At 48.2% G+C, this 26,579-nt stretch overlaps 1 protein-coding gene across 5 annotated transcripts in view; it reads right to left on the reverse strand.

Moving 5' to 3' along the window:
• Positions 1 to 26,579, reverse strand: part of PAX7 (paired box 7) — a 108,980-nt gene that overhangs the window by 13,232 nt on the left and 69,169 nt on the right. The window contains exon 8 of one of the 5 annotated variants that reach the window (XM_009556193.2): positions 1,954 to 2,019. The exons of the other annotated variants lie outside the window; for them this stretch is intronic. Coding sequence (XP_009554488.2) covers positions 1,954 to 2,019 — 66 coding nt within the window. The remainder of the gene's footprint in view (positions 1 to 1,953; positions 2,020 to 26,579) is intronic. 5 annotated transcript variants of the gene reach the window in all.

The following is a 26,579-nucleotide window of genomic DNA, read 5'->3' on the forward strand; positions in this document are numbered from 1 at the left end:
GGTTTGACACAGCATTAAGCTGACAATGGTCCAGGCTAAGGATTTGCTCCGAGTTCCCCATGAGAGGTTGGTCTCTGCCATTTGTGGTTGATCCAACATCTGCTCTGGGTAGGTCATGCTCTAGACCATTCTGAGCTACTTGGTGGGGACTCATCTTAATCTTTTGCATCTTTATTTTGCAGGCTGTTCAGCTAATCTTTTCCTTCTCTCTTGCAGAAGGCAACCTTTCCTCATATTAATGCTTTTTGATCTCTGTGGATTCATTTTCACTTGGTGGGAAGAGTTGGTTATTCTATACATACATTAAATGGAAACAAAATGAAGAGGTGACTCTAGGACTACTGAAAGCTGAAGAAAGAGTTGGGAGGAGATAAATACAGTTTCCCCAAAGATCTTCACTTGAAAGGAGGATAAATACATGCAAATATGCCCCTAGGTAGGACTAAAATGACTTATGTAGCAATCGCTAACACTGCACTCACAAACCCAAGCAATTAATTTTGAATATTTTCTAAACCACTTGACCCAGTGGAGTTGTAAACCAATACGCCAAACCAGCGTGTACATCCAGCATGTACACCCGCTAAATCTGAGTTGTGGTCAGCCCAGGGATCCAGACAATGCTTCACACTTCTTGCACCCAGAAAATGTCTGATCCGGGTAATTTCAGTCCCTTCTATCTAAGGTCACATCCAACTAAATTTTGGAACCCAGGGAGCAAACTTCTCATTAGCCTGCTGTAAAGATGACTTCCCTGACTGCAAGCACAGTCACAGAATCATGGAACAGTTTGGTTTGGAAGGGACCTCAAAACCCATCCGGTCCCAACCCCTGCCATGGGCAGAGACACCTCCCACTGGATCAGGGGCTCCAAGCCCCATCCAACCTGGCCTGGAACCCCTCCAGGGATGGGGCAGCCACCACTGCTCTGGGCAACCTGGGCCAGGGCCTCCCCACCCTCACGGCAAAACATTTCTCCCCAAGATTTCATCTCAATCTCCCCTCTTCCAGCTGAAAACTGTTCCCTCTTGTTCTACCCCTGCACCCCCTGATCAGGAGCCCCTCCCCAGCTTTCCTGGAGCCCCTTTCAGTGCTGGAAGCTGCTCTAAGGTCTCCCTGGAGCCTTCTCTTTTCCAGGCTGAACAACCCCAGCTCTCTCAGCCTGTCCTCTCATGGGAGGTGGTCCAGTGCCCTCAGCCTGATTCACGCCGATGTGAACAAACAGGGGACTCAGCTCTCTAGTTCTACTTTGTTGTGGGCATCAGTTTAATCAGACTCATGCTACTCCAGCTTTACCTCCTCAGGCTGGGTGTTTATAGCCTCCATCAACACTCCCGACGTGCCAAAGAGAAGAGGGTTACAAATATGAGCTAACACAATCACACAAGTCCTCCCTACTCCAGGGCTGACATGGCTGCTGTTGTAGAACAATAATATCTCATTTTCATAACCTTCCCTGCTCCGTTGGGAAATACACGGAGGGCAGTGAAATGCCTTTCCTAAAGGCACATGAAACATGTCAGAGGCAGAGCTGGGACAGAACACAATGTGCCTAGATCCTTCCTGGTGTGTGTGAGACAGCTTATAACAGATCCCTTCAGAGTGGTCAGAAACGGTTCCTGTGGGCCTGCGCTTGAACAGTTTGGCAGAGAACAATAAACCCAAAAATATCATCATTGCCTTTCAGTGACTTCAAACATCTGACGGATGTTTCAGCACCATAAAGGAGAGGTCTAGGACACAGCGGGTGAAATGAAGATGAGCATTTGTGTCCTAAAATGACCCTGTTCACTTGACGGATGGAGAACTGTCACACACTCATGATGGAGAAGGGCTCGGGGAGATGCTGGGAATGGGATGGATCTGAGGATGCGACAGTGAGCTGCAGAGAAGCAGACCAATGCAGGCTGCATGAGGGGAGGATTAGATAAAAAGGCGATGGGAAGTTATTACCTGATTGTTCAGGGCTATGGTGAGGTTCCACCTGGAGCACTGCATCTTGTTTTGGGCACCCTGCTTCTGTAGAGATGTACAAATTATAGAGAAGGTCTAAAGAAAAGTTTCTAAGCTATACAAAAGAATGGGAAGGTCTTAGCTATAATGGTGAGAGAAATTGCTTAAATCTGGATGGTTTGGGAAAGAGAAGTGGACTTTTCTGTCAACGGAAATACCATCAGGAAATCAGAAGCACCATGGGGTTATACATCCAATAAGGCTGAAACCATCTCAACTCAGTCTGGACCTTCTGAAGCTCCCACAGGGGTGCCTTTTTAAAGTCAGGAACTCTTTTTCCTTCACACATAGGAAAATCACAGCTCCTGAATCCAAGGAAACCCGGTGGTAAATCTGTAATTTGGAGGGGAATGAGGGAAGGCATCATTGTGATAGGAAATCACATTAGAAAGCTCTTGATCTAGAAACACAAGCCACTGTCCCTGGTGTTTCAAAATCTACTGTCACTTAGATAAAAGCAGATGGCAGAGATTTTAGCAGTCTGGATAATCAGAGATAGAATAAAGGACGTGATGTGCTAGTGTGGGTGGTTTAAGGTAAACGGGGTCCCAGTTCTGCAGGTATCAATTATCACTAACAAGCAAACCCAAGATATACAGGCTCATCCCTTCCAGAAACAGGAGAGACTCAAGCTGAGAGGCTCACTTGCCATATTGGAACTGTCAAAAGGGTCTGGTTTTCATGCTCAGCTGAATATCTCCCCTCTGAAAATGGACAGTTCGTGCTTCACTAACCCTCAACATCACTGTTCACTTTGTGCTATCTAAGCACAAAGTGTTTTTCCTGATTAAATTCGAATCACCAAGACATTTTATATAGAATAACCAAAAGAAGGCAAATATTTCCCAAAAGTGCTGGTTGGCAAACCCAACCACCCTGCCCTCCTCGTTTCCAGGACTGTGCTAACAGAAGCCACCATGAGCAAACTCTACCCTGATGCTGTTCTCCCCTTGAGTGCATTTCTCTGTGAAGGACAAGTGAATACACTGGAAAGGAACGTTTCCATGGAAAAATCCCTTTGTTCAGATATACAGCATCTCTGGGCAACTTCAGACAGCCTGGTCTAGGGGGAGGTGTTCTTACCCATGGAAGGGGGTTGGAACTGGATGATCTTTAAGGGACCCTTCCAACCCAAACCCTTCTATGATTCTATCATTAATCTTAGGAAGATCAATCTTTCTTAAGGCATTTTGGAACCTTAAGGTTCCAAATCTGGGAACCTTATCCATCTGGGATAAGGTATCTCCTCCCATCATCTGGGAGGAGAAAGCAGAAAGGCACAATCATGGAAAACTGCAATTCCTAAACAGTTCCAGACTGGCAGAAGGGCTCAGGTTAGTTTTGGCTTTGGAAATAGGCTGGATGGTCATCACTTGAGTTTTTAATACTGCACCTATTTGTCCATTCCTGGATCAGCTCAGACATGCTGGTGGCAGATGGGCAGTGAGAGGGGCATGGTGAGAGATTCAAGATACCAAGAAATAAACAAACACTCCCCAAGGTTTCCTGCTAAATCAGCCCTAAATCTGTCGCTGTGCATTTGCCTAATGTGAATAATGGCAGGGTGGGGGTGGCATGCAGCACAGCCCCAGCAAATTCAAACTGTTCTATGAACTCCTGTCATTGCCCCCATCAGAGACTGACAGAGGCAAACTAAAATTCACAGAATGGGCTCCTCTTCCCCTCCTCCTTTTCCATTTCTCTCCCTCATTTTATTAGTGTTTTTTTCCCATTTCTCAGCTAAGCTGCTCTGCGCCCGCTCCCTATCACAACCCCCTGCGGACACTGGTAATGGAGTGCGGGTGCTGACTTACTGCTTCGAAACAAGATTTCCTGAGATCCTTTGAGTCGCCTCCATGCTCCCCCCACCTTTGCCCGCTTTTCTCTCTCCATCTCCCTTTTTTGGAGAGTGGAGGGGAGCCTCTATAAATGTGAAAGGAGCTGCACTACAAAGAGTTTCCCGAGTGGCATATCCCAGCCGCAGGCGAAGCTGCTCGGTGCGCCGATAGTCCGCGTATCTGCTCTAGGACTCCTCTCCCTCCTCCCTCTCCCTCTTTCTCTGATCAATCAAGGGCTGTAATCAGTTAAGGTCCAGCTTAACTGCAGTGTAAGATACACCAGTTAAGCAAAGCCAATGCCTCCAGGGTTCCCAGCGTAAATACGGAGAGGTCATGGGGAGATGAAATAACCCTGATAAGTTCAGGGAGTGCAGGGCTGGCTGGGCTCACACCAAACACTTAATAACTTGAGCTGGCAAAAGAATGGAAGAAAGGGAAAATCAGAAGCACTTCCTATCGCCAGATTGTCTGCCGTTTGCTTGCTTGCTTGCTCTCGTACTTCCCTGCATTCCCGGGGAGAGTTTGGTGCATTTTTGAAGGTTAGGGTTTCTCTTTTCAGCTCACGTTAATGAATGAACAGCCCAGACCCTGGTCCTGTCCTGGAGCACCTTCATTTGAGATCTTCTGACAGACTCCCATAGGAATGAATTTCTAAAGTTGGGACCTCTTTTTCCCTCACTTGAAGGAAAATCACAGCTCCTGAATCTAAGGGAATGCTTTTTGCAGCCTTTCCTAGTGCCATGTGCTCTTCCAGACTTCTCTCTGCTGCTAGGGAGCACTGTGGCATTTTCGAAGACAGGGAGCTGCCTGCTTTTGCCAAACACCAATCCCAAAACTGTCATAGGATCTGAACTTGGGGATAACGGAACTGCATTCACCAAGCTGTGGAGTCCACTGGTATGGAGACATAAGTGTAAACAAAGAGGAGAAAAGATAGAAGAAGAAAGTGGGGATCCTTGCTGAAAACAGTGGCTTTAATAGAGGAGTACAATTCAGTTATGTTCTAGCTCAAAGACTTCTTTTTCTGTTTTGCTCCACAGTAAAGCTTTGCCTCTCTCTCCAGAAATGTCCTTCTCAGAGACGGTCCAGGGAAAAATGAGCCCTTTATATTCATTATAGGTCATATATATATATATATAGGTGATATATAATCACCTTTATACTAAATTCATGCTGTGCTGGATCCAAACAGCTCATAGTTTGATAATGCACAGTTTGAGGAGGTGGCTGGGGACACTGGGACTGTTGAAGGGACTTCCCTGTGCCAGACAAGCATGGTCTGCTTGTGCTTTCCTCCAGAGCTCATTTTTGCCCCTCGGATGTGAGAGATCTGGCAGGAGACAGTCACCATCAGCTCCTCCCCTAAATCCTACCCTGTCTTAATCCCCAACTCATCGCTAGCTGAACACAACACGAGGTTTGGATCCAAATACTCCGGCTTCGTCTCCAGTCTAATTGGACGTCGGCCCACTAGGCATTACTGATAGGGGAAAGAAACATGTCGGATTTATTAAAAACGATGCAGACACACAAAGAGCAGAACACAATCTTTAACCAGAAGCGATAAGAAAGCCCTAAAGGATTTGAGTTTAGATAAGTATCCCTCTCTGAGTCCTCCAGCTCTTTAAAAGCTATTTGGGCTGGAGCTTTCCTATGGAGCTATAGGTGCTTGCTTAAGCAGTGGATGAGATTAACCCTTCACAGGGTATTTTGGCACCCCTGCGCCTGGGCGCTGCCGGGGGCTGGCACAAACTTTGATAAGTTTACATTGATTATTTGAGTAGTGCTCAGAAACAGGCAAAGGCTTTGAACAATGAAGTATAAAAGCAGAAGCTCCTGGGCTAACCCATCATTAACGGCGCTTCCTTCTGGTTTGGCTGGTGCAACTGGATTTTGGCTACAACTGAAGGTACTCCGAAATAAAATGGTTTTTAGAACTGTAATACAATGGCAACAAGAAGTGATCTTGAGCATCCAAGTAGTGAAATGCCTGGTTTGAAAACCTCTTTTTTCTTATGAGCACCATTTACTGCCTAGAATGAAGTGATTTTTAAGAAGAAAAAGTTACACTGATGGAAAAAAGATCTCTGCTGGCAGAGCTTAGGCTGTACCAAAGGGAAGGGTTTTCCCTCATTATAACTTCCAAATGAAAACAGCAACACATTTACCAAGTGGGTATGGAAAGCAGCACACAGCTTGCTCCCCAATAAAGATGCAAATAAAGAATATTATACGTAACTCCCCCCCCCAATCCTGCCTGAGCTACAAGCTCTCTTTTATGAAAATATCTTGATCCAAAGCCCCCCAAAACAGAGAAATCCTCTGAAAAGGGCTGTGCCCCTCGCCTGTCCTCCTCACTGCAAGGCCAAGGGCATGAGCAAAGGTAGCAGCACCCGTGTGTTACTCGAGAAGAGTTTGTAAGGCGCCTCCTGCCCACAGAAGTTTTAAACCATGAAAGCCACTGCCGATCCAGAGATAAATGGTGGAAAAGGGATTAGAGATACTTAGCGGAGAAGAGGGAAGACTCAGGAAGGGCTGATTATTTTAAAGATATGACTATTTAAAGATAATGATTGCATAAATTTAATTAATGCATTTTCATGCTGCAAATGGCCGTTTTGTAATTAATGTATCTGGCCTCGCTAAGCATGGGAGATCACATCTCCCAGCCCCCCTTCCCTTCTCAATTCCCCCCTCCGCCTCTCGTTTAATGAAAGACAGAAAGCAGATGACAGAAACAATTTGTCAGCCAGTACGGGTGTCAGATGCCTAATTGGTTGCGCTGAGTTAGTGGAAAGTAGAGGGGGAGAGGGTCGAGGCTGGGGGGGGCCTTTCCTCTTTATCCGACGCTCCAGGGTGGGTGTCTGCATTGGGAAGGGGGAAGCGAGAGGGTGAAAGTGTTTCTTGTTAATTGATGGAGATTAGGACAGAGATTGGCTGTGGCAGGGACTGGGCAGTGACAAGGAGGGGACAGGAGAGGCTGGTTAACACCCGTGCAAACAAGCTGCCATATCTCACAATACGTTAAGTCCCCGCAGTGTTGACAACATCAATGGTTATCTCCCGCGCTCCCGGCTCCCGCTGCACCCTGGACAGCCCTGGGCATGGCTCTCCCCATTTGATTTGCACCCTCCGGCTTAGAAAGGAATGGGGACCTCAATGGAAAGTTTGGGACCCTGGGGAACCGGTGCTGCATGTGAAAGGATGCAGAGCTGAGGCCATGGGCAAAGCAGAGAGGCTGAAGCCTGAAAACAAGACCTCTGCCCAGGTCTTACTTGCCCTAAGCCTTGCCCTGGGTTCAGACGACTGTGTCACCTAAAAGATCCTCAGGAAATCTGTATCTCCTGCCTCCTCCCACCCCTGCCCCTCTACGAGACTGTCTTGAAGCCAAACTGGAGTTAATGTATGTACCAGCTGGTGCCTGAGCTTTGTGGGTGCATTTGGGTCACTGAAAATAAAGTTCCATCTGATTAATTCTCCCCTGGTCATTATGTGCAGAGGAAAAACTCTTGTCCACACAAAGAAGTCCAGGAGACTGAAGCTTTCTGTATCAGGGACCGGGGGCCCTGAACCACAGTGAGATCATCCTGACCCTTCCAAAAACTCTAGGAAGGAAGGAGCAGGTGCTATGCAAAGTCACACCTACATAAAAAGTAGAAATGTCTTATTTCTGTAACATCCTTCTTTCTTCAAAGATGCTGATGATTCAGTGTATTTGTCATCAGCAAGAGGCAGACCAAGGCTGCCACATTTTACCTTATGAGTGGAAAAATGAGCCAAATAAAAGCAAAAGCTTGAGATGGTGCAGAATTTTGTGTGGGAGCAGGAATCTGGACATCCCAAAGCCAAGGTTGATGTCCTCATTGCAAACAGACTTACAATAACTTGCACGGGGTTGTTGAGACCAAAGTGCAGGAAATGACCTCAAGTTGCACCAGCGGAGGTTTAGATTGGATATTAGGAAACGTTTCTTTACTGATAGAGTGGTGAAGTACTTGCAGAGGCTGCCCAGGGCTATGGTGCAGTCTCCATCCCCAGAGGCGTTCAGAAACTGTGTAGATGTGGCACTGGGGGACAGGGTTTAGCAGCCACGGTGGGGTTGTGCTGGTGATTGGACTGGACGAGATGAGAGGGCTTTTCCAACCTTAACGATTTTAGGATTCTAAACCAGGCACAGAAACGAGGGAAACATCAAAACATCAGCTGCGCAGAACACTAATAGTGTAGTGTCACCGTGGGCCTTTCCCTGGAGGAGATATGGAAGTTTTACAAAGGCAGAAATAGTTCTACCTGCTCTGTTTCCCTGCCAGGCACAGCAAAGGTGATGGGTAGAGAGGTATGAGGAGAAAAGGCCAAGAACAGAAAATGTTGTATTTCTATGCTGGGCTCTGATTATATTTGAACACACAGACAGTAGTAATGAGAACACTACTAAACTTTCTTAATATACTACAGGTCCCTCTACATAGGTTACAAAGAGATGAGGGAGCTGGAGTTTAATCTAGAGAGGAGACAGAGGAGAGACCTCATCGCTCTCTACAACTGCCTGAAAGGAGGTTGAAGCGAGGTGGGGGTTGGTCTCTTCTCCCTGGTAGGCAGTGACAGGACAAGGGGAAATGGCCTGAAGATACACCAGGGGAGATTTAGGTTGGATATTGGGAGGAATTTCTTTGCTGGAAGGGTTGTTGAGCATTGGCAGAGGCTGCCCAGGGAGGTGGTTGTGTCCCCACCCCTGAAGGGGTTTTAAGATGTCATACTTGAGGACATGGTCTGGTGCAGACCTAGCAGGGCTGGATCAATGCCTGGACTCAATGATCTTAAAGGTCTTTTCCAACCAAAACCATTCCATGAGCTCCTCCATCCATAAACACAGCGCCATCTCTCCCCACACACTCCTGGCTTAGTCCTCCAGACTCGTAGCTTTTCCCTTCGGGTTTCTAAGATGAGAGAGTGAATCTCTGGGTGGTGGAGCTCTGCTGGGGAGGAATATAGGCTGTTGTGTATTAACCAAATGCTAAATGATTACAGGCACCATATTGGCTGAGGAAAAAAAGCAGGCTGCAGCGAGTTGTGCCTGTCACATCCCTGCTCCTGCTTGGCAAATAAGTCCTAACGCACAATTGGTATTTATTAGCTGACATACAGCAACTGTCTCCTTAGATCAGGGCTGGAGAGCAGGCCGGAAATCTTAATTTAAAGTGTCATCAGCTACTGAAATCAGATGGTTTGAGGGAAAGGGGAAGGAGGAAGGAAAAGGAAAGGGGAAGGGAAATGGGGAGGAAAGGGGGAGGGAAAGGGGGAGGGAAAGGGAAAGAGGGAGGGAAAGGAAAAGGGAAAGGGAAAGGGAAAGGGAAAGGGAGGGAAACAGTAAAAAAACCAGGGTCTAAAGGAGTGGGGAAGAGTCACTTGTCCCAACCCACCTTTTGCAATGGGTTCAGATTTTTATGCTGGTCTGAGCACCTGTTCAAAAAATACATTTGGCATTTGCTTTCTTTCCATGTACTTTCGAACTCTCCCCCTAATAAACGGTTGGGCACCTTTCTGTGTGTTTTAAATGCAGCATCGAAAGCAAAGGTTAATGCTGGAGATTGCATTCCAATTGAAAACGCGGCAACCGGTAAATTTGGTTTGTTTAGGGTGGAAATGCTTGAACTGCTGTGGATGGGTGGCGGGTGCGTGAGTATGGGAAGAGGGGGTGGGAGATGCTCCCCACACCCTGGCTCCTCTCCGGGTAAAATTAAATTTCAAAGTTTAATGAGTTGCAAAAGGCGCTGGATTAAAAAGCCCGGTCCTCGTGCTGCCAAAACTGAAGCAGCGCAATGAAGAGAGAGAGAGAGGAAAAAAAACCCTCCCACCAAACCCAAAACGTCAGGGAACAGAGCAAGTGAAAAATGTCAGGGCAAATTGCTCTTGACAGTGTTAATATCTGCACCTCATAGCAATAATTACATGTAAATAAATAGTGAAATAGCTCTCAGCTGGAGTCTGTACTCCGAGTGCAGATGCCACTAACAGCCAGCTGGGGACCTTTCGCTCTTCCACTGCCGTCTCCCCCCTTTCTTCCCTCCCTCCTCCCTGTTTCATCTATGCCAGAGTTGAGAGAGCAATTGCTGGCGACTGCAGATCTGTTCCCAACCCTCCCCCCTTCCTCATGGCACCGCGGTCGCTCCCTCTTCATATCCCCCTCCCAGGCAGGGGCAGCTGTCAGGGAAAAATCCCTTGCTTTTAGCCCCTTGCCAAGGGAAACCAAGCTTTACTGGATTCACGTCTGGCCATCACGTGAATAAAGCTGAGGGAATGGGGACGGCGTGGCCGACTCTCCTTCCATCTCTATGGGCTCCTCAAAATGTCAGAAGGGAAGGAGCTATCTGTTCCAAACACTGGGATTATGTGTCTTTCTAACACCAAGGTTGTCTATATTTCAAAAGGACACCAGAGCGCACACGGTTTGGCATCAGGATGCAGGAAGATGCCTCTTCCCACAGGAGACGCAGCTCCTACTGCTCACAGTAGCATCCACAGAGATTTATAAGCCTGAGCTGGTGCCTCCATCCCTTACCCAAGCACAAACTGCCCTTCCACAAACCCACATTGTCCCTTCCAAGGGCATCACTGCCATGGCTTAAGCAAGGGTGGGGGGAAAAGCTACTGTATCATCAGCATAACTGGTGAAGGTGCGCTGGAATCAAGCAGAACTTTTCCTGGTTTCCCAAGCTCTGCGGATTTGATGGCAGCCTAAGAAATCAGAAATTACATTGAGAGGACAACAACCAACCATCACTGTCACTTCCCGTACGAGCGTTTGGATGAGTGTAGTAGGGATGAAATCCAAGGAAAGTGAAATGGTGCTTCGTGTGGTGGAGTTAGTCTGTGGGACTCCTTGCTATGAGAAGAAATGGACGCTAGGCTGCGTGAGGAAACTGGATAAGTACTTGGAAGAAAGGTCCACTGAGATTTCCCAGACAAACCACCTTTTTTAAGGAAATTCCCTGTGCTGAAAATAGCAAGAGGCCAGGAGACCACCTTGTCCTTGTTCCTCATGAGTCTGCTTACGGTCCTTACTATACAGGACCCGCTGGGCTGGGCTGACCTTGGCCCCAGCCACTGTGATTGTCTCCAAGCTCCTGCAGTCCCAAGGGACTTCTTCCCATTGTCTCCCTGCCTCGGCTAATATGCCCAAAGGGCTGCAGGTGTCTGAGCAAGGAGAGAGGACAGGAGGGCTCCAAAGGACTGAAAATAAACATAGAACTGTGTACAAATATGGAATTACTAACTAGCGAGCTCTTTTACCTTCTCAGGTCTTACGGGCTAGCAAAGGGCTTTGACAAAGTCTTGGGTTCCTGCCTTACATTTAAGGGGATAAAAACTCTGTGCCTCCACTCTTGGCCTTGGAGATAACAACCTTCCCCATGGTGCTGTGAGGAGAAAGCCATCCCGGGATGGTGAGATGCTCAGATATTATGATGGAAGCCTTAGATAAAGCTAAGCTTGTTATTTCAGCCCTGTTCTCTAGCACTCAGCCAATTTCTCTCTCTGTGCCCTCAGTCTGGCTCCCAGCTCAACAGGTCCAGGTCTAACTGGGAGCCACAGGGCTCGCCTAACCATCTGGCAGAGCTGTGATGCCTACTCCCAAGTGAAGCCGGCGCGTGCCTGGCCCCGCTGCCAGAAGATGCTGTGCTCTCACATCCCCACAGCTCCTCAGCCACTCCCTAATCAGCATCACCCCAGAGCTAAACCAAAGCAAATAAATGAAACCCAACCTGCTGCTGATAGAAGGGAGATGTTCCTACCAAACCACAGCCCTGCGTATGGGAGAAAAGCTTTGGGGCCTTTGCTTTCCGCTAATGCAATTCACACCACCCCCCCACCGCACGGAGCAACAAACACAGCTCCATTCTTTGGAAAACAAATATGTTCTTTAGAGCTTCCTGGTTGTCAAACACCTTTTTGTTTAGCTCAACAACTAATCCACTTATCGGAGGATAAAGCTGCCAGTGAATCACCACTATGATAAAAGCATGCACAAAATTAGCAAAAATTTGCCTATGGCTCCCGCACATTTAACAAACAGCAGAGAAGAGAAAAATGATTCCTTTTTTTTTTTTTTTTTTTTTTTTTTTTTTAATAACTGAGATCCCCAGGAGAGATTCTGTCAGATAGTGGCTTTTTATTTTGCTTGCAGTTTTTTTGTCTCCCTCCTCCCTCTCCATGGAACCAAAGCACTGAGGCTGGGAGATGCTGGGAGCTGATATCCCATCCAGAGAAATTGGCAGTATTTGAATAAGCAGGAGATGAAGACGGGCAAAATTTTAATAAGTTGGGGTTTTTTTTAAATAAAGAAATAGTACTCAGGCATTGGCTGCTTTCCTAGACCTCAGCATTGGTGGTTGTTTCCTCCTCGTGAGGCTGGAACACCTCTGGGGTGCTGGATCTGTCCTTCCCTGCACTGCAGTGTGTTTTGACAGAATCGTAGAATGGTTTGTGCTGGAAGGGATCTTCAAGTGCATCCAGTTCCAACCCTCTGCCATGGAGAGGGACACCTCCCACTGGATCAGGGTGATCAAAGCCCCATCCAACCTGGCCTTGAACCCCTCCAGGGATGGGGCAGCCACCACTGCTCTGGGCAACCTGGGCCAGGGCCTCCCCACCCTCACTGTTAAGATTTTCTTCTTAACATCTAATCTAAACCTTCCCCCCTTTCAATTTAAATCCATTACCCTTCATCCTATCACCCCATGCCCTTGGAAAAAGCCCCTTCCCAGCGTTCCTGGAGCCCCTTTCAGTACTGGAAGCTGCTCTAAGATCTCCCCACAGCCTTCTCTTCTCCAGGCTGAACAACCCCAACTGTCTCAGCCTGTTCTTGGATGGGAGGTGCTCCAGCCCTCGGATCATCTCCATGGCTTCCTCTGGACCCGTTCCAACAGTTCCATCTCCTTCTTATGTTGGGGATTCCAGAACTGGACACAGGGCTCCAGGTGAGGATTTTTATAGCCCTTTGTGTTTTTAGACTCTGCATTCCCACATGGTGGATTGATGTTAACTCTCCTTGATACATGGGTGGGAAAAGCACTGCAGACATGAGTACCTGGTTTCCCAGGTTTGGACACCCAAGTTAGCAGCACGGCACGAGAGTCTCATGACTCCCAGTCCTCTGCTGCCAGAAACCCTAAACCACCTTCCCTCTCCTGAGCTTTTTCACTAACTCCTTCCACAGGACCTCGCAGAGCATTAACTGGGTAACTGGGATTCACCCACTCTCTGGAATTCACTCAGCTACATAAATCTTTGGAATTTCTCCAGCATGAATGTGTGCAGAGATGTCCAAGTGAGATTTCCAGCGTTTCTGGAGAGAGTTATAAACCTGTGTGTGTGAAAGAGGGAATGAGAGAGAGAAATAGGGAAAGACACCTCCTTGGACTTAAACTTGATCAAAAGATTGTTCCAATAAAGACAAAATAAACCTCTGCGTAGTCCATGGCAAGTGATTCAGCTTTCCTCAGCTCTGACTCATTTTCTGAAGGTCCATGTCTCTCTGCACTCACCACAAAGAGCATGTGAGATGAGTAAGTCTCTCATGGGAGTGTGTTAGTTAAGAGGAATGAATTTGGGTGATGTTGTCTCTTTGTTACCTTTAAATGATGATGGTGTGAAAGGGAGGATCACTGTAGCATGACTATGTTGACTTCAAGATAACCAAAGTGATGCTACCATAGCTGTTACTGATCGGGAAACAACACAAGCTGGTTGATGCACTGAGCAGCAGCCAGACTCTGCACCACACAGAGTTCACAAACCTCTTCAGAGCCCACCTCCGAAGGCTCAACTCAGATCAGATGATGAGAACGCTCCCTTGATCCCAAATCCGTATTTTCTTGGACCGTATCGACCTCAGCTGGACATTTGCATCACTGCAGATTAGCGAGATGATGCAGTTAGCCCAGAACTGCACCACAGCAGCCAAGCTGGGAGAACTGAGGGTCTTTGAAGGTTTCTGGACATGCTTTCTAAGCACAGATCTTTACTTGAAAGCACTGTCAGTGTGACAAGTGCTGGAGGTGAAGCTCTGCAACCGTTCCAGGCCATGGTCCTATTGCAAGAGCCTGAATGGAGACAATCTAATGCATTCTGGTATTCTCCTCTTTTCCCTCCCAACTCTGCCTAGGCTTGTACGGGACCACGGCACATGACGACGGGAGCATTTAGGGGAGCTGGGAATTAATCAAGAGGCACCCACCTGTCAGGCTGGTATCTGGAACTAAACGGAAACACTTGCTGGTGCTTGACCTCTCGCCCTCCAGACAAGCCCGCGGCTCTTGAGTGGTTTGAGAAAACCTCTTGCAGGGACCGTAGCTCTGATACCCCAGGTGGAATAAAGCAAGGGGAGCAGCCGAGGAGAGACACAGGAGCTGGATTATGAGTGGTGGGGGAAGGAGGAAGAGGCCATAGCTGGCATGATGATGGGATTAGCAATGCTCTGGCATGGCTGAGAGAATGAGGCTGGAGAGCTGGTGTAACAACACAAACACGATGGAGAAAACAGAGCACACAATGGGTTGGCCAACAGGCCAAGAGCAAGAGCTGAGGGTCAGTGCTGTAGCAAAAGAGGCTGGATGGTAAAAGGTGCTGGAGATCCTTAAAGCCAAATTCTCCCATGACTTTTGGTTTGTTCTCTGGATAGGATTTGTGTTGAGTGAGATATATTTGATACACCAGTCCATGCTAGTTAGCCTTCCAGCACTTGTTTCAGTGCTAAATCAGCCTTTCTTGCAGCTAACAGAGGCCAAAATGCTGAGCTGATGACCATTCAAATAGGGACACCTAAGGCTGCTGAACGGCACAAGAAAGTCCTGTGTGAGTGTGTACCCAGGGATTTTGAAATACCAGTCCCAAGGTACAGGATTAAGATCTTAATTTTCAAAGGGATGTGGGGCAGTTACTCTATACAATGCATGGACAGATTCTACACTGATGTAAAATGGCCCTGCTGCTCCAGTAACACTGACATCAGACCCAAGTGATGCGACCAAAAAGATGCAACCCTAATCCTGACTCCGAGGTTTTCGGTTTTAGGACTTCTGGTCAATGTTCTCTTTTCCTGTGAGAAGGGAAAGAATGAATACTTAAAAACACCCAGACCTTTCCACTCACCCCAATACTGAAGAGAAAACAGAAAGCACAGAACAAAGATTTGAGCCAATGGTGCAAAGGGGTTGGGACATCCAACGCTGGTGGCAGCATCCTATAAGTACCCATACGTTAACAAGTGCAAGGTGATTTGCCATTAGGAAAGATGATTGCAAGAGGCATTTCTTAGACCTGCTTTCTCCTCGTACGGAATGAAGACTCCTCCTTTCCTTGGTAGCAGAAGTCACTCAAGCATTGAAGTTACTGAGAGCCTTAAGTCTTTGCCTGTGAGAAACAAATACTGGGGGTTCGGTTCCACTGGTATCCCTGGATCTATATGGTGTGGACAGAATTTATATCAGAAAACTTCTGCAGCTGGAACATAGAGCCTAAAATTCTTTGTGTGAAAGATACTACTTTATAGATAGGCATAGAAATGAGGTAGGGAAAGGGGAATGGACATTCATGGCTGCTGCGTAGAGACCAAGAGTGAAGGAAGCAGCTCAGAGTGAGGAATTGCTTTCTGAGTTACAGCGAGCCTCTGGCCTCGGGATGGGAGCAGAAGGGTGGAAATAAAGGCTACAGAAACCAAGAAAACATCTTCTGAAACTGGTCTCTGCTTTTAGTTTTCCATTGCTCCAAGCAGTGCTGACTACAAATCCTAGGGAGACCTCAAAGCCTCTGGTGCTGTACCGGAACATGATTTTATTGGGCTAAAAACCTGGAGTTACAGATTCTGCAGCAAGCAATGGTTTTATGGAGTCTCATGTGTAGGCAAGATCTGGAAACACAGCTTAGATCCAGCCAAGGATGCAAGCAGCTGAACTGAACACCCCAGGAATACCAGCCCTATCAGGCACTGAAACCACCTTGTTCCCTGGAAGAGCAAAAAGCACTGTGAAACCATGCCACAAAAGAAGAGGGAGCAAATTCCTTTAGAAGCAGGAAGGACTGCACCCCTTTTTCACTGCAATGCCAGTGACCACCTCCAGCCCAGTTCTCCCGACCTGCTCTTGCCACTGCTGGCCCCTTTTAGGGAGCCCTGCGGAAAGTGGTTCCCAGGCAGCCTCGGCATCACCTCCTTTTCATGAATGAGTCCCACAGCAGAAGTTGGTGCCCATCCGAGACGGCTCCTACCTGGTCTGCCCTGTCAGAGCAGGGCACAGAGATGCTATTAGCAGCATGCGTGGCCCAGAGCCTCATTAGAGCTGGCAGCCCCACGCTCCTGACAGAGCTGCTGAATCCAGTATTTGCTTTTAGGGTCGGGGAGACCCCATGTGGCTCCTAATTTGGGGCTGGATTTGTGCTCAGCTGCACACTCTAATCGCTAATTAAAGGTTTGCCATCATCCTCCAGCAGCTGTCAGTGTCCTACAGGTCGATCCCCAAGCAACACTGCTGAGCCACAGCCGCTGGTTGGGAAGTTCATTGGATGGGCAGTGTCCAACCCCCTTCCCAACCCACCTGGGTATTTATTTCCTCATCGGAAAAGGGCTGCAACATCAGACAGTGCCCTGCTCTGCACCACCTCTTCCTCTCTCCTTCTTGCCATCAGCCTCCAAATATTTCTTGCTTTTCCTCTCTCATTCATTCTTTTTTTTCTTTTCTTCCTTTTATTTTTTTTTTAACAAAAACTGTTATTTCGTGCCTCCTGAGCCTTGTCGGCTGGGCTCAGAGTCTGTATCAGCTGGAGGAGCTTATGAGCCTCGTCTCCTTGGATTTAGACTGAAATTTTGATTTTCTGCTGCACTCTGATAATGTGGAAATCCTGTTCCCCGATATTTACTGTTTATCAGCACTGCACAGCGCGGTTCTGGGGGGAAGGGAATCTCTCCCTCTGTGTGTCCCCTCTCGCTCCCCTCCACCCCCCATCCTGCATGCTAATGGAGTTTGACTTCGGAGCAGACCTACAACAATAGCCTAATTATGGCGAGGAGGGAAGAGGAACTCCCTGGCAAAGAGGGTCTGTGTTGCTGCTGAGGTGAACTCTGATCCCTGTCCCATCACCTGAGGCAGCTGGAGCATGGGGCTGGTCCCCCATCCTGCCAGGGATCACTGAGCATCTCCCCCTTTCCAGGCCAAGCTGCATTCCCTCAAGTAGACCTCAGGTCTTCTCCGGCTTTAGGAAGTTGAGAACGGGGAAGCACAGGAGCATGGTGAGCCATGCCAGGTCTGCTTTCTCCTAGCTCCTCACCTGGATTAAGTGGTCCCGTTTTGTGTGTCCAAGGCAGGTTGCCCTCAGCATCACAGACTTTGAGGCCACCTCCCTGTCCCTTCTGCATTGCATTTGTCCTGGAGGGAGCCTGTGTGTTTGGGGACCCCCTGACAGTCCAGCCACAAGCACCATCCCCTTCCAATGTGTGCATCCTACTCCTCCATGTGCTGAGTTTTGCGTCCTCTAGTGAGGATTAGTGTCGCTGAGCCCTCGCAAACTTATTCCTGCAAGCAACCTAGAGGCAAGGAGGGAAAGGGGGGACACTTCGCTGTGTAAGTGGCATGAACTAAGCAAGAAAAATAAAACAATAATAAGAAAATCTAAGGCTCAGCAGCAGGGGAACAGCTCTAAGGGCCACTTAAGTGGCCATCGGTGCATAATGTCTCGCTATTAATGAGGCCTGCTGCCGATCCCTAAAGGGATTTGTTATTGTCAGATAACGTGCAGGGCTTTCTCTCTTCCCCTCAGCCCCTCGCGGGGAAGGCAGGCACTTCCCTGTGATTGGGATTGAGCTGAATAATGTCCCGGCCACCTGCAAATGCGCTGGGCTTTCTCTGCAACTGCATAATTAGAGGCAGCATTGGGGTAAGGCAGCAGGATAACGCAGCGTGTGGAGAGGAGGGAAAGCAAAATGGGAAAGATAGATGGCTTTTAGAAAAAAAAAAAAGACCAAAAACGAAAGAAAAGAGGGAGAAAGGAATGGAAAAAGAGACAGGGAATATGATAAAGCTCAGCCAGGCACTCCGTGCTCGGCGGTTCTCTGTGCAGCTTGGCTGTTGGCTGGCTCTTCTGGTTTAAAGTGACTCCGCTTCTTATGGAAACGGAGAGGCGGTATTAAAAAAAAAAAAAAAAAAAAAAAAAAAAAACCAAGACACAGAGAGCTTCCTTATCTCATGGAGACAGTTGTCAGGAATCACTTTGACTGAGTCGTTTTGTCTCCATGCTTTTTTTCGCTGTCAAGCAGGCCTCAGGACATGGATCAAAGGAGAGGCGCCGAGCGCTCACTGAAACTTCTGATCCCTTCTCGGTACAGACGCGCGAGTGGCAGACAGCTCTCCTCCACATCAAATGGAAGGAGAGAGGAGAGGGAGGAAGAAGGGAAGGGAGAGGGGGAAGAAAAGCTGGGAGAGAGACAGAGAGAGGAGGCTGTGAGGGGGTCTCTTCTGCCGCTCCAGATCTCAGGCAAAAGAGACACCGGCAGCTTTCACTTTCCCTCTTTCCTGTTCCCCCATCACTAGCGTCTCCCCACCTGTGCTTCTCAAAAAGGGAGGAGTGGGGCTTGCAGCGGTGCAGATATTTCCACCAGATTAAGGGGTGAGCTCCCCACAAGGTCTGCCTCAGCCCAGGCTTGGTCCCACATGTCAGTGGGTCCCAGACCGAGCTTTGCACTGAAGCAAGAGCCACGGTGAGAGCTGCTATCAGCGTGAGTCACTCAGACAGCCCTGGTTCAGCTCTGTGCCAGCTCCGTGGGTGAATTCCTACCCCAGAAACCCATCATCGGCGTCAGCCCTGCTTCTTTCTCTTCTGTCTCTCAAACCAGTCCCTGCTATTTCCCTCTAGCTGCTTGGCGAGCAGCTCCCCACCCTTTCCTCTCTGTGGCTCAAGATTCCCGTTCAGGTACTTATTCCCTGAAATAAGATCCCCCTCATCTCCAAACTGGATAGGCTTAAGGGCTGACTCCGGCTTACTGCGGTGAGCTAAGACCCTCTGCACCTTTGATCAGTTTACAGCTCACCCCCCCGGACCCTGCTGGGATTTCTGATCTTCAGCCCCGCTGTAAATTGATCTCCCACACGCCTGTCTGATGGAGGCAGAGAGCAGCATCTTGCGGGAGGCCTTGCCGCACCCAAGCCATCTTCCCTCACGTCCACTGCTGTGCAAGGTGGAAACCCTCACACGGCAGGCACCCCGCAACCTGAAAGCGCCCCATTGTCTGCTGCTGTATCTCCAACCCTTCGTACTTCCCACATTCCCCATAAACTGCAGAGTCCCTTACACAGCTCTGTAACCCTAAACTTCACAGCCATGTAGCTCTCCCCTCTCCACACGTGGTGCATCCAGAGAGGCTGTCAGACGAATGCACTGCAAGCTGATACAATGCCCAAATTCCCTTCCATCTCACACAAAAGACCAGCACAGCACCCCTTTAGGGTTCACCTCCCCTGTAAGCCCCTCCTGGTGCTTCAGGGCCCAACAGCTCTTCTGAGAAGCCCTCCAGGACACTCCAGAGACGGATTCAGCCCCCAAAGTCCTACTCGCAACCTTTGCCCCAAGACACTGCAACCCATCCGTCAGTGATCCCAGCAGCTGGCTGGCTTTGGGATGGGAGCGAACACAGGCTTCATTAGCACATGGAGATGGTGAAGCAAACAGAAAAGAAACGGTACTGAATAATGACCCCTTTCAAAATGCATCCATCAGTTCTGGGAAAGCTGGATGTCACGGCATATCCTCCTAACACAGAATTATGTGAGCGACGCACAACCCTCTGTCCTTCGTCAGTGGAGTGTTGCCTGAGCTTGAGGCTCCGTAGGAGCACAACAGGCTCGTGCATACCTGCAATGCGCTGTCCCACCTCCTCTCCCAGCACAGTATCCCCACTGTTCTGTCACACCTCCTGAAGTTACACTTCCACAATACACTTTCCACAATCCCACAAAAAGAGGGGGGCAGGTTGGTGTCAGTGCCTGATCCACCACAAAGTACATCGCCGTAGATTTTTCCTATCGTAGATGGCTTTTCATGGCCAGGACACAGCTGGAGTACAGCTGTTACACCGCTGCTGGATTTTAACAGGCACACACAGCACATGGGCACACACGCTGGTGTGCACACACAGAATGTGACGCAGGACATCGATGCCCTTGTGCACACAGACGTGCAAGAACACCCGCCGTGCCCCTGCCTCTGAATCCTAATTATTTCTTTTCTTGCATTCCTTCCTTTTAAGCTTCTCCTCTATCTCGCATCCCTCATTCCAGGGCTGCCTTTCCCCACTGCGGTCTCCGGATTCCTCTCACAGCTCAACCTCATCTCCCCAGTCCCTGGGTTACAGCAGCTCTTCAAGCCACACAGTGAAACACTCGCCTCTGGATGCCAGAGGTCGCTCCAAAATGCCTGTCACCAGCCTGGATGCAGTATTAATTGCTAATCTCTCATTTTCGCTATCTGCCCTGCCTGCCTTGTCTCGAGTTCCCTTATTAATCACAAAGCAGGGCAAATCCTGCATTTGAATTCTCTGAGCCTGTGTCTCCTAGCCAAGTCCCTCTCACTCTCCCTGGTGTGGAAAAGACAGAGGACCCAGAGGAGAGGTGTATGAGCAGAGCTGAAAGCCCCAGCAGCCCTGTCTGGATTTCAGCAGGAATTACAGCCCCTGCGATGTCTGTTCCACCCACCCCACTTTGGCTTTTCTCCCACCAGCCCATAAACGGGTGGAAGGGATATTGAAAGACTTACGGGTACAGATTTCTGTGTCTTAGCCCTGGATGTCATAAATATGTGGCTCGCTGCTCCAGTGTCTGTGGGCTTATCAGACTCTTTCACACCTCCCTGCACATCTTCTTCCTGCTGTCAGTGGTCTTGACATTCTCCTCATTTTTTTTTCCTGTATTACTTCTATTTATTCTTTATTTCCCTTTTTCCCCAATTCTTCCACTTCTGATATTGCAGTTTACAAATAGCACAGTGCCACCGGTGCTGATCCTGGACCCAACAAAGGTCATGGCAAAGTACCTGTTGAATTCAAGGCTCGAGAACCAACTGTTTGCTCTGAAAGAGGGGAGGTTGAGATGGGATCGTAGGGAGAAATGTTTTGCTGTGAGGGTGGGGAGGCCCTGGCCCAGGTTGCCCAGAGCAGTGGTGGCTGCCCCATCCCTGGAGGGGTTCCAGGCCAGGTTGGATGGGGCTTGGAGCCCCTGATCCAGTGGGAGGTGTCCCTGCCCATGGCAGAGGGTGGGACTGGATGGGCTTTGAGGCTCCTTCCGTGCCAAGCTATTCCATGATCTATGGTTCTATGAAACCCTTCAGTGTTTCTAATATTCTAATATCTCAGTAACACACAGAGAACAATGTCTGCAGTGGAAAACACACAGGAATAAATACAATCAGTGCCACCCAGCACATTAAAATTAGAGTTAAGGTAACGACATGCTGCCTTATTTGTTTTAATCAGTTTTTAGTGGGATCTGAGCATCCCAATCATTCAAGGAAGCTCATGAAACCTCAAGACTGACAGATAAGAGAATTTCACTCCTCTCACCCTAATTGCAGAAACAGTCATTAAGAATCAGGCAAATAAATACATATCCATTTTCACATGAGAAAAAAGTTCCGTTCTCCCCTCTTCCCGTTGCTGGGAGCAGAGGCGTCTAATTGACAAGAGCAGATGGGCTTTGTTTGGTTAAACAAAAAAAAGAAAGAAACTTTAGCAGAAAAAATACCAGCTTTCCTGGGACACATGGGTTAAAAGTTGAGAGAAATGGAGTTGTGTTTGACACTGAGCAAAGGAAAACACCAACGCAGTCTCAGCAGAGAAACCTGGAGCTCCTATGTCCCCTTTCCACTCCCTGGTGACAAAAAGGACATGGATTTTAGCGCGTGTTCACCTCCTTCTCTGAAAATCCTGTGTGCAATCTGCCTCAAGGTCGCAGGGAGGCTTAGAGAGAAGGAGGGTGTGAGGAATAATTGTGACTCAGAAAAGGGAGAGCAGCCGTTTTCTGAAGGGCAGACAGTTCGTTTGAGGGAATTGCAGTCCTCGAGAGAGATGGGACTGCAGGGGGAACGCGGCGGAGGCAGCGGAGAGGGGAATGGGGGCAGAAAACACATGGGAAAAAAAACAGTGGAAAAGGAGGGTAGGAGAAAGGGGAAGGAGTGATTGAAAAGGGAGGTAGAGGAACCCAGGAGGCAACGTTAAAGAAAAACCATCGTGTGGGGTGGCACCCAAGAGCGTCCGAGGTTAAAGAATATTAGAAGAACATGTTCCTACACTAAGATAAGCTGGAGAAATGAATCCTTATCCGTCCAAAACCAACCCTTTAAAATTCGAGTGAGAGAAGGGTCTCCTTTCAGGGAAACGGGGAATCCTTAATGCTTCCTCCCTCAGCAACTGTAATGCCAGGATGTTCCCAATCTGCTTTGAGGGATGGAAAGATTAAGAATAATAAAAAAATTGCAATAAAATATGTGTGAACGAGGGGGTAATTGTGGACAAATGCAGCATTCAAATTCATTTTTCAGCTCTTTTACACACCATTTCAATCTTATTTTCTGCTTGTTAATGAGATCTTGTTGGTTGGGGTGGGCACGGCTGCCCAGTATCGCTTGGGTAATTGCACATAATTTTCTCTCTACTAGTGATTTGCATCAGATTTTTTTTTTCTAATTCTTTGCTATTTAAACCCCCTCCTTCCTTTCCCCCTCCCCCCCAAATCTCACCCTCTCCTCCCCCTCATTCTTCCCCTCCCCTTCTCCTGGCCCAGCAAGACTCATTTTGAATGCTTATTATAGGCACAGTGTCTCCGAGAAAAAAAAAAAAAAAAGGGAGGAAAAAAAGGAAGCAGACAGAAGGGATCCGTGTCACCGAAGGAAGGAGCGCTGTCTTGCTGGAGCCAGACACCGCGATGCCTGCTCCCCTCTCGCCAGCTAGCATCATGTCCTTCCCAACTGCCAGGTTTCCCCCCAAAAAGGCCTCAGCTGGCTCTTCTCACACTTCTGCCAGGATCAGGGATTCAGATGATCTTTAATCCCACCTCAATGAGGCTGAGCAAAATGTTACCCTGGACAGTGGAAGAGAATGGAGCTCTGGGATGATGTTGGGAAAACCAAAACTGTGCTATGGTTGTGCAGACTGAGAAGGACCCTGGGTTTAGAGTGGGAATTTTGGGGCAGAGCCTGACATGTGGACTCAAGTGTCCCTCCAGGAAACAGTGATAAACCAGAAATCATAAGATCTCATCCCAGCCTTCAGCTCCTGCAGTTACACTGGGAATGAATTTGCTTGTGGAGCAAAAAAAAAGCCACCGAAAGCCCTGAGAAAATTAAAGCAACAAATATGAGATGGTGAACAAGTTTCTCTTGGCTCATCATATTCCTGGAATTGTCTTAATCTCTGGGTGATCCTGTGGGTTTGTTAAAAGATTCAAAGGGCTCAGAAATAACATGGTATGGAAGTATAGGAAGTGCTTGACTCTTAACTGTACCTTAATGTGTTCTCCAGCCAGCCAGGGGCCATCTGCAATAAACTGATGATTCTATGCTTTTTAATAACCCTCTGCAAGACCCCAACAAGCTACAGCGGATGGTAAAACACTTTAAGATACCGGCCTGGGTCTAAAAGAGCAGCAGAAAAGGAGTCAGAGCAGTGGGCAAAATTCCATGAAGGCATTTCAAAAGGTGGAAGGGATGTACTGGAGAAGAAAATAGCCCAGAATAAGACATGATCCTAATTCTCTGCTGTTTGAAAAGCACCCAGGGAATGTCCCCTCATAACAAATGGCAGAGGCAGAATCAAATGTAGCCCTTCCTTTTCTCCCTATGCTGACTGGTAATGCGCTGCTTCACTCTGTGTTTCCTTCAACCTCAGCCCACACCCTTCCTGAAGGACAGGCAGACAGATGCTAATTGGTACGTAGCTGGACTTAGAGTTTATCGTTATATTGAGTTATTTATCACAAGTGAAGGGTGATGCTCTGTGAGCACAGGTCTGAACTTGAAACACATGGGTGCGAAGTTTGTTCTCACTGCCGGTACAGCCTGGCTAAGGATGCCTTGGTGCCTTGCCTTGTTCTAGTCATGGGTGATAGGTATTCTCAAACAGATGGAAAACAATTCCTCTGTGGGATGAAAATGAATTGGAAATATTGACAATGTATTTATGAAATCCCACCCGCACTTGGTTTACAACCCACTCGTGTGAGAAACAATGAGGCAGAAGCCGTGGGGCTAGAAATCCCTCTGTATGACTGCTGACTCTGGTTACTCACTCTCTCTTTTTAACTTGGCTTTGTATCTCTGCGAGGTTGTGGCACAGCCAGCAGTGCCAGCCCAGCGGCAGTCGCAAGCCACTGAGTCAGCCCAGCCGAACCCGTGTCGGCTGCTGTGAATCCATGCAAACCTTGGGGAGCAATGAAGACCTCGCTGCTGCGTGTTCCTGCTCCCCGTCCTGAGCTACTTCCTGGTAATCCAGAACTGCTGTGGCCACCGAGTGCATCCTGACAGATGGAAGGTGACTCATCTGGCTGCAGCTGGGCAGCCCATGAAGTTCAATTTCTCAAAGAGGCAACACTCAGAGCAAAGTCTCTCTCTTGCAAAGGTTCCTCCAGGGTGAAACCATAACAAATCACCACTTCGGTGTCCCTGAGGGCTCTCCCTAAGAGCTAGGAAGGAGCATGACACAAGAGATCATGCTCAGGAACGGTTTAATCATGCGGGACCATTCTTTACACAGCCAAGCTGGTGGTAGTATGTGTTTCATACCGAACATCGTTGTGGGATGAAGTAGCTGAAGAAAACAATTCCCAGCTGACCCCTCGCTCCTTGGCAGTCTCAGGTCTGGAATAGAGGCAGAAGAGCCCCTACACTGTGGAAACTGCATGGGAAATTATTTGGGAATCCAGCCGCACTGGACAGGCACAAGGCTGGTTGTGCTCCAGGCTGGAAAACAAGTGAAGAACAGAGCCATTTCCCACATGAAGAATGGGTGAAACTCCCAGCAACGTCTGGTCTTTCTGTCGGGAGGAGGAGGACTAAAGTGCCTGTGTGCGTGGGGGGACAGGGCCCACAGAGGCCAAACGTAATCCCCTTTGCTCTGTTGTGAGAATGGAAATGCCATGCTTTCCCTCTAGAATTTCAGCTGCCAGCACCGAGCCCGTCTGGTGGATTCTGGCCGGGACACCCAATCCCAGGGTAACTGGATAGCAGTGCCGAGCAGCAGCAAATGCTGGGAGCTCTCAGCCAGGCTGGGCCCCACCTCCTTGTCTAAACTGCAAAGAAATCTCCCTCCTGCTGCTGGTGCTGTGGGATGAAACCAGAGAACTGTCTGTTTGCAGCTCAGACAAATTGCCATCATTTTAAGTTCCCAATTTTTATCTCCTGAACTCCCTCCTAGTTAATAGTTACCCCTGCAGAGAGCAACTAGATACCACAGAAGGCTGGGCAGGAGGCTGAGAGGGTTGAGGTGCAATGTTTTTCACCTGTAACACTGTGGAATACCTGAATTACACACAAATAAGTTATGCAGAGGATCCCATAGTGAGTTCTCACAAAACTTTTACCCACTCCACTACGTAAAAGAGGACACTTCTCTGAGTTCCCATTCATGTTGTTAGGAGTATTTCTTGCATCCTTCCACTAGGAACAGCAGAGGGCTTAGAAAGGCAGGAAGGGAGCAAGATAAGAAACTATAAAGCAGTCATAAAATAACCTGAGTTAGCTTTTCTGTGCATAAAAGACATAGAAGAATTTATATGCTGATAGCTAGGCCCTCACATGATTAAAAGCGTTAGGAAAATAGGAATCTCCCCTTCTTGTGGGTGCAAAGCTCTCTTTTCTTCAGGACTGCCAGATAATGTATCCTCTCTTTCCCATACAAAAGGCTTATTGGCTCAGGCCTCTATCTTCCCCTCGCCTGAGCCTGGGGGCAGGGTAATTTAGGATAGGGATAAGCATAGAAAAAGCCTTGGTCTGGTCATTTCAATGAGCTTCTGATTTAGTGAGCAGGACCAGTAAGTGGATGATGAAGCTCCACAAATGGAAATCGCATGATGGACTTCTCTATGTCTGGTGCTTGTGCAGCTTACCACATGGATCTCATCCCGAACTTATTCTATGGTGCTAAATTGCACTTGTGAGAATCTGAATTAATCACAAGCCCTGCGCCATCTAACCTGCGCTCCGCCTTTGAATTCCATACTTCATGCTCATCTCCCAAGCCCTGTGCTATTAGAAATCCCTTGTCAGAAAGGTATCTCCTTATTTCCCTCATGAATTGCACTGTTTGAGCCAATATTCAGCCTCATGTCAGTCACACTTTTACATTTTCTGTCTTAGGACCATTCAAAGAGAGAACTTTTAGACTATTTCAGAGAAGCTGCAAAATTTCCCTCTTTCCATTGGCACTTGATGTTTGTTTTCACACTTGAGAGATCACAAGCTATTGGACTTGATAATCTATCTGCCTCTTTGGTGTCCCCATGTATTGGACTCTAAACAGTTGTAGCCTTTTCATTTCTGATGCCTAGCTAATTCCTCCCTGTAGCCTCAGATTATTTTGCACATCCTGTCTTAAAATCCACTCTGAGACAACTGCTAAAGTGCTCCTCATGTGTCTCTGTAGTTCACAAGTGACTGAGGGCAGAAGCAAAACAGGTTTGGGACCAGGATGGCAGGCACCAC

The sequence above is a fragment of the Cuculus canorus genome, chromosome 21 (genome assembly GCF_017976375.1).
Source record: "Cuculus canorus isolate bCucCan1 chromosome 21, bCucCan1.pri, whole genome shotgun sequence".
Lineage (NCBI taxonomy): Eukaryota > Metazoa > Chordata > Aves > Cuculiformes > Cuculidae > Cuculus > Cuculus canorus.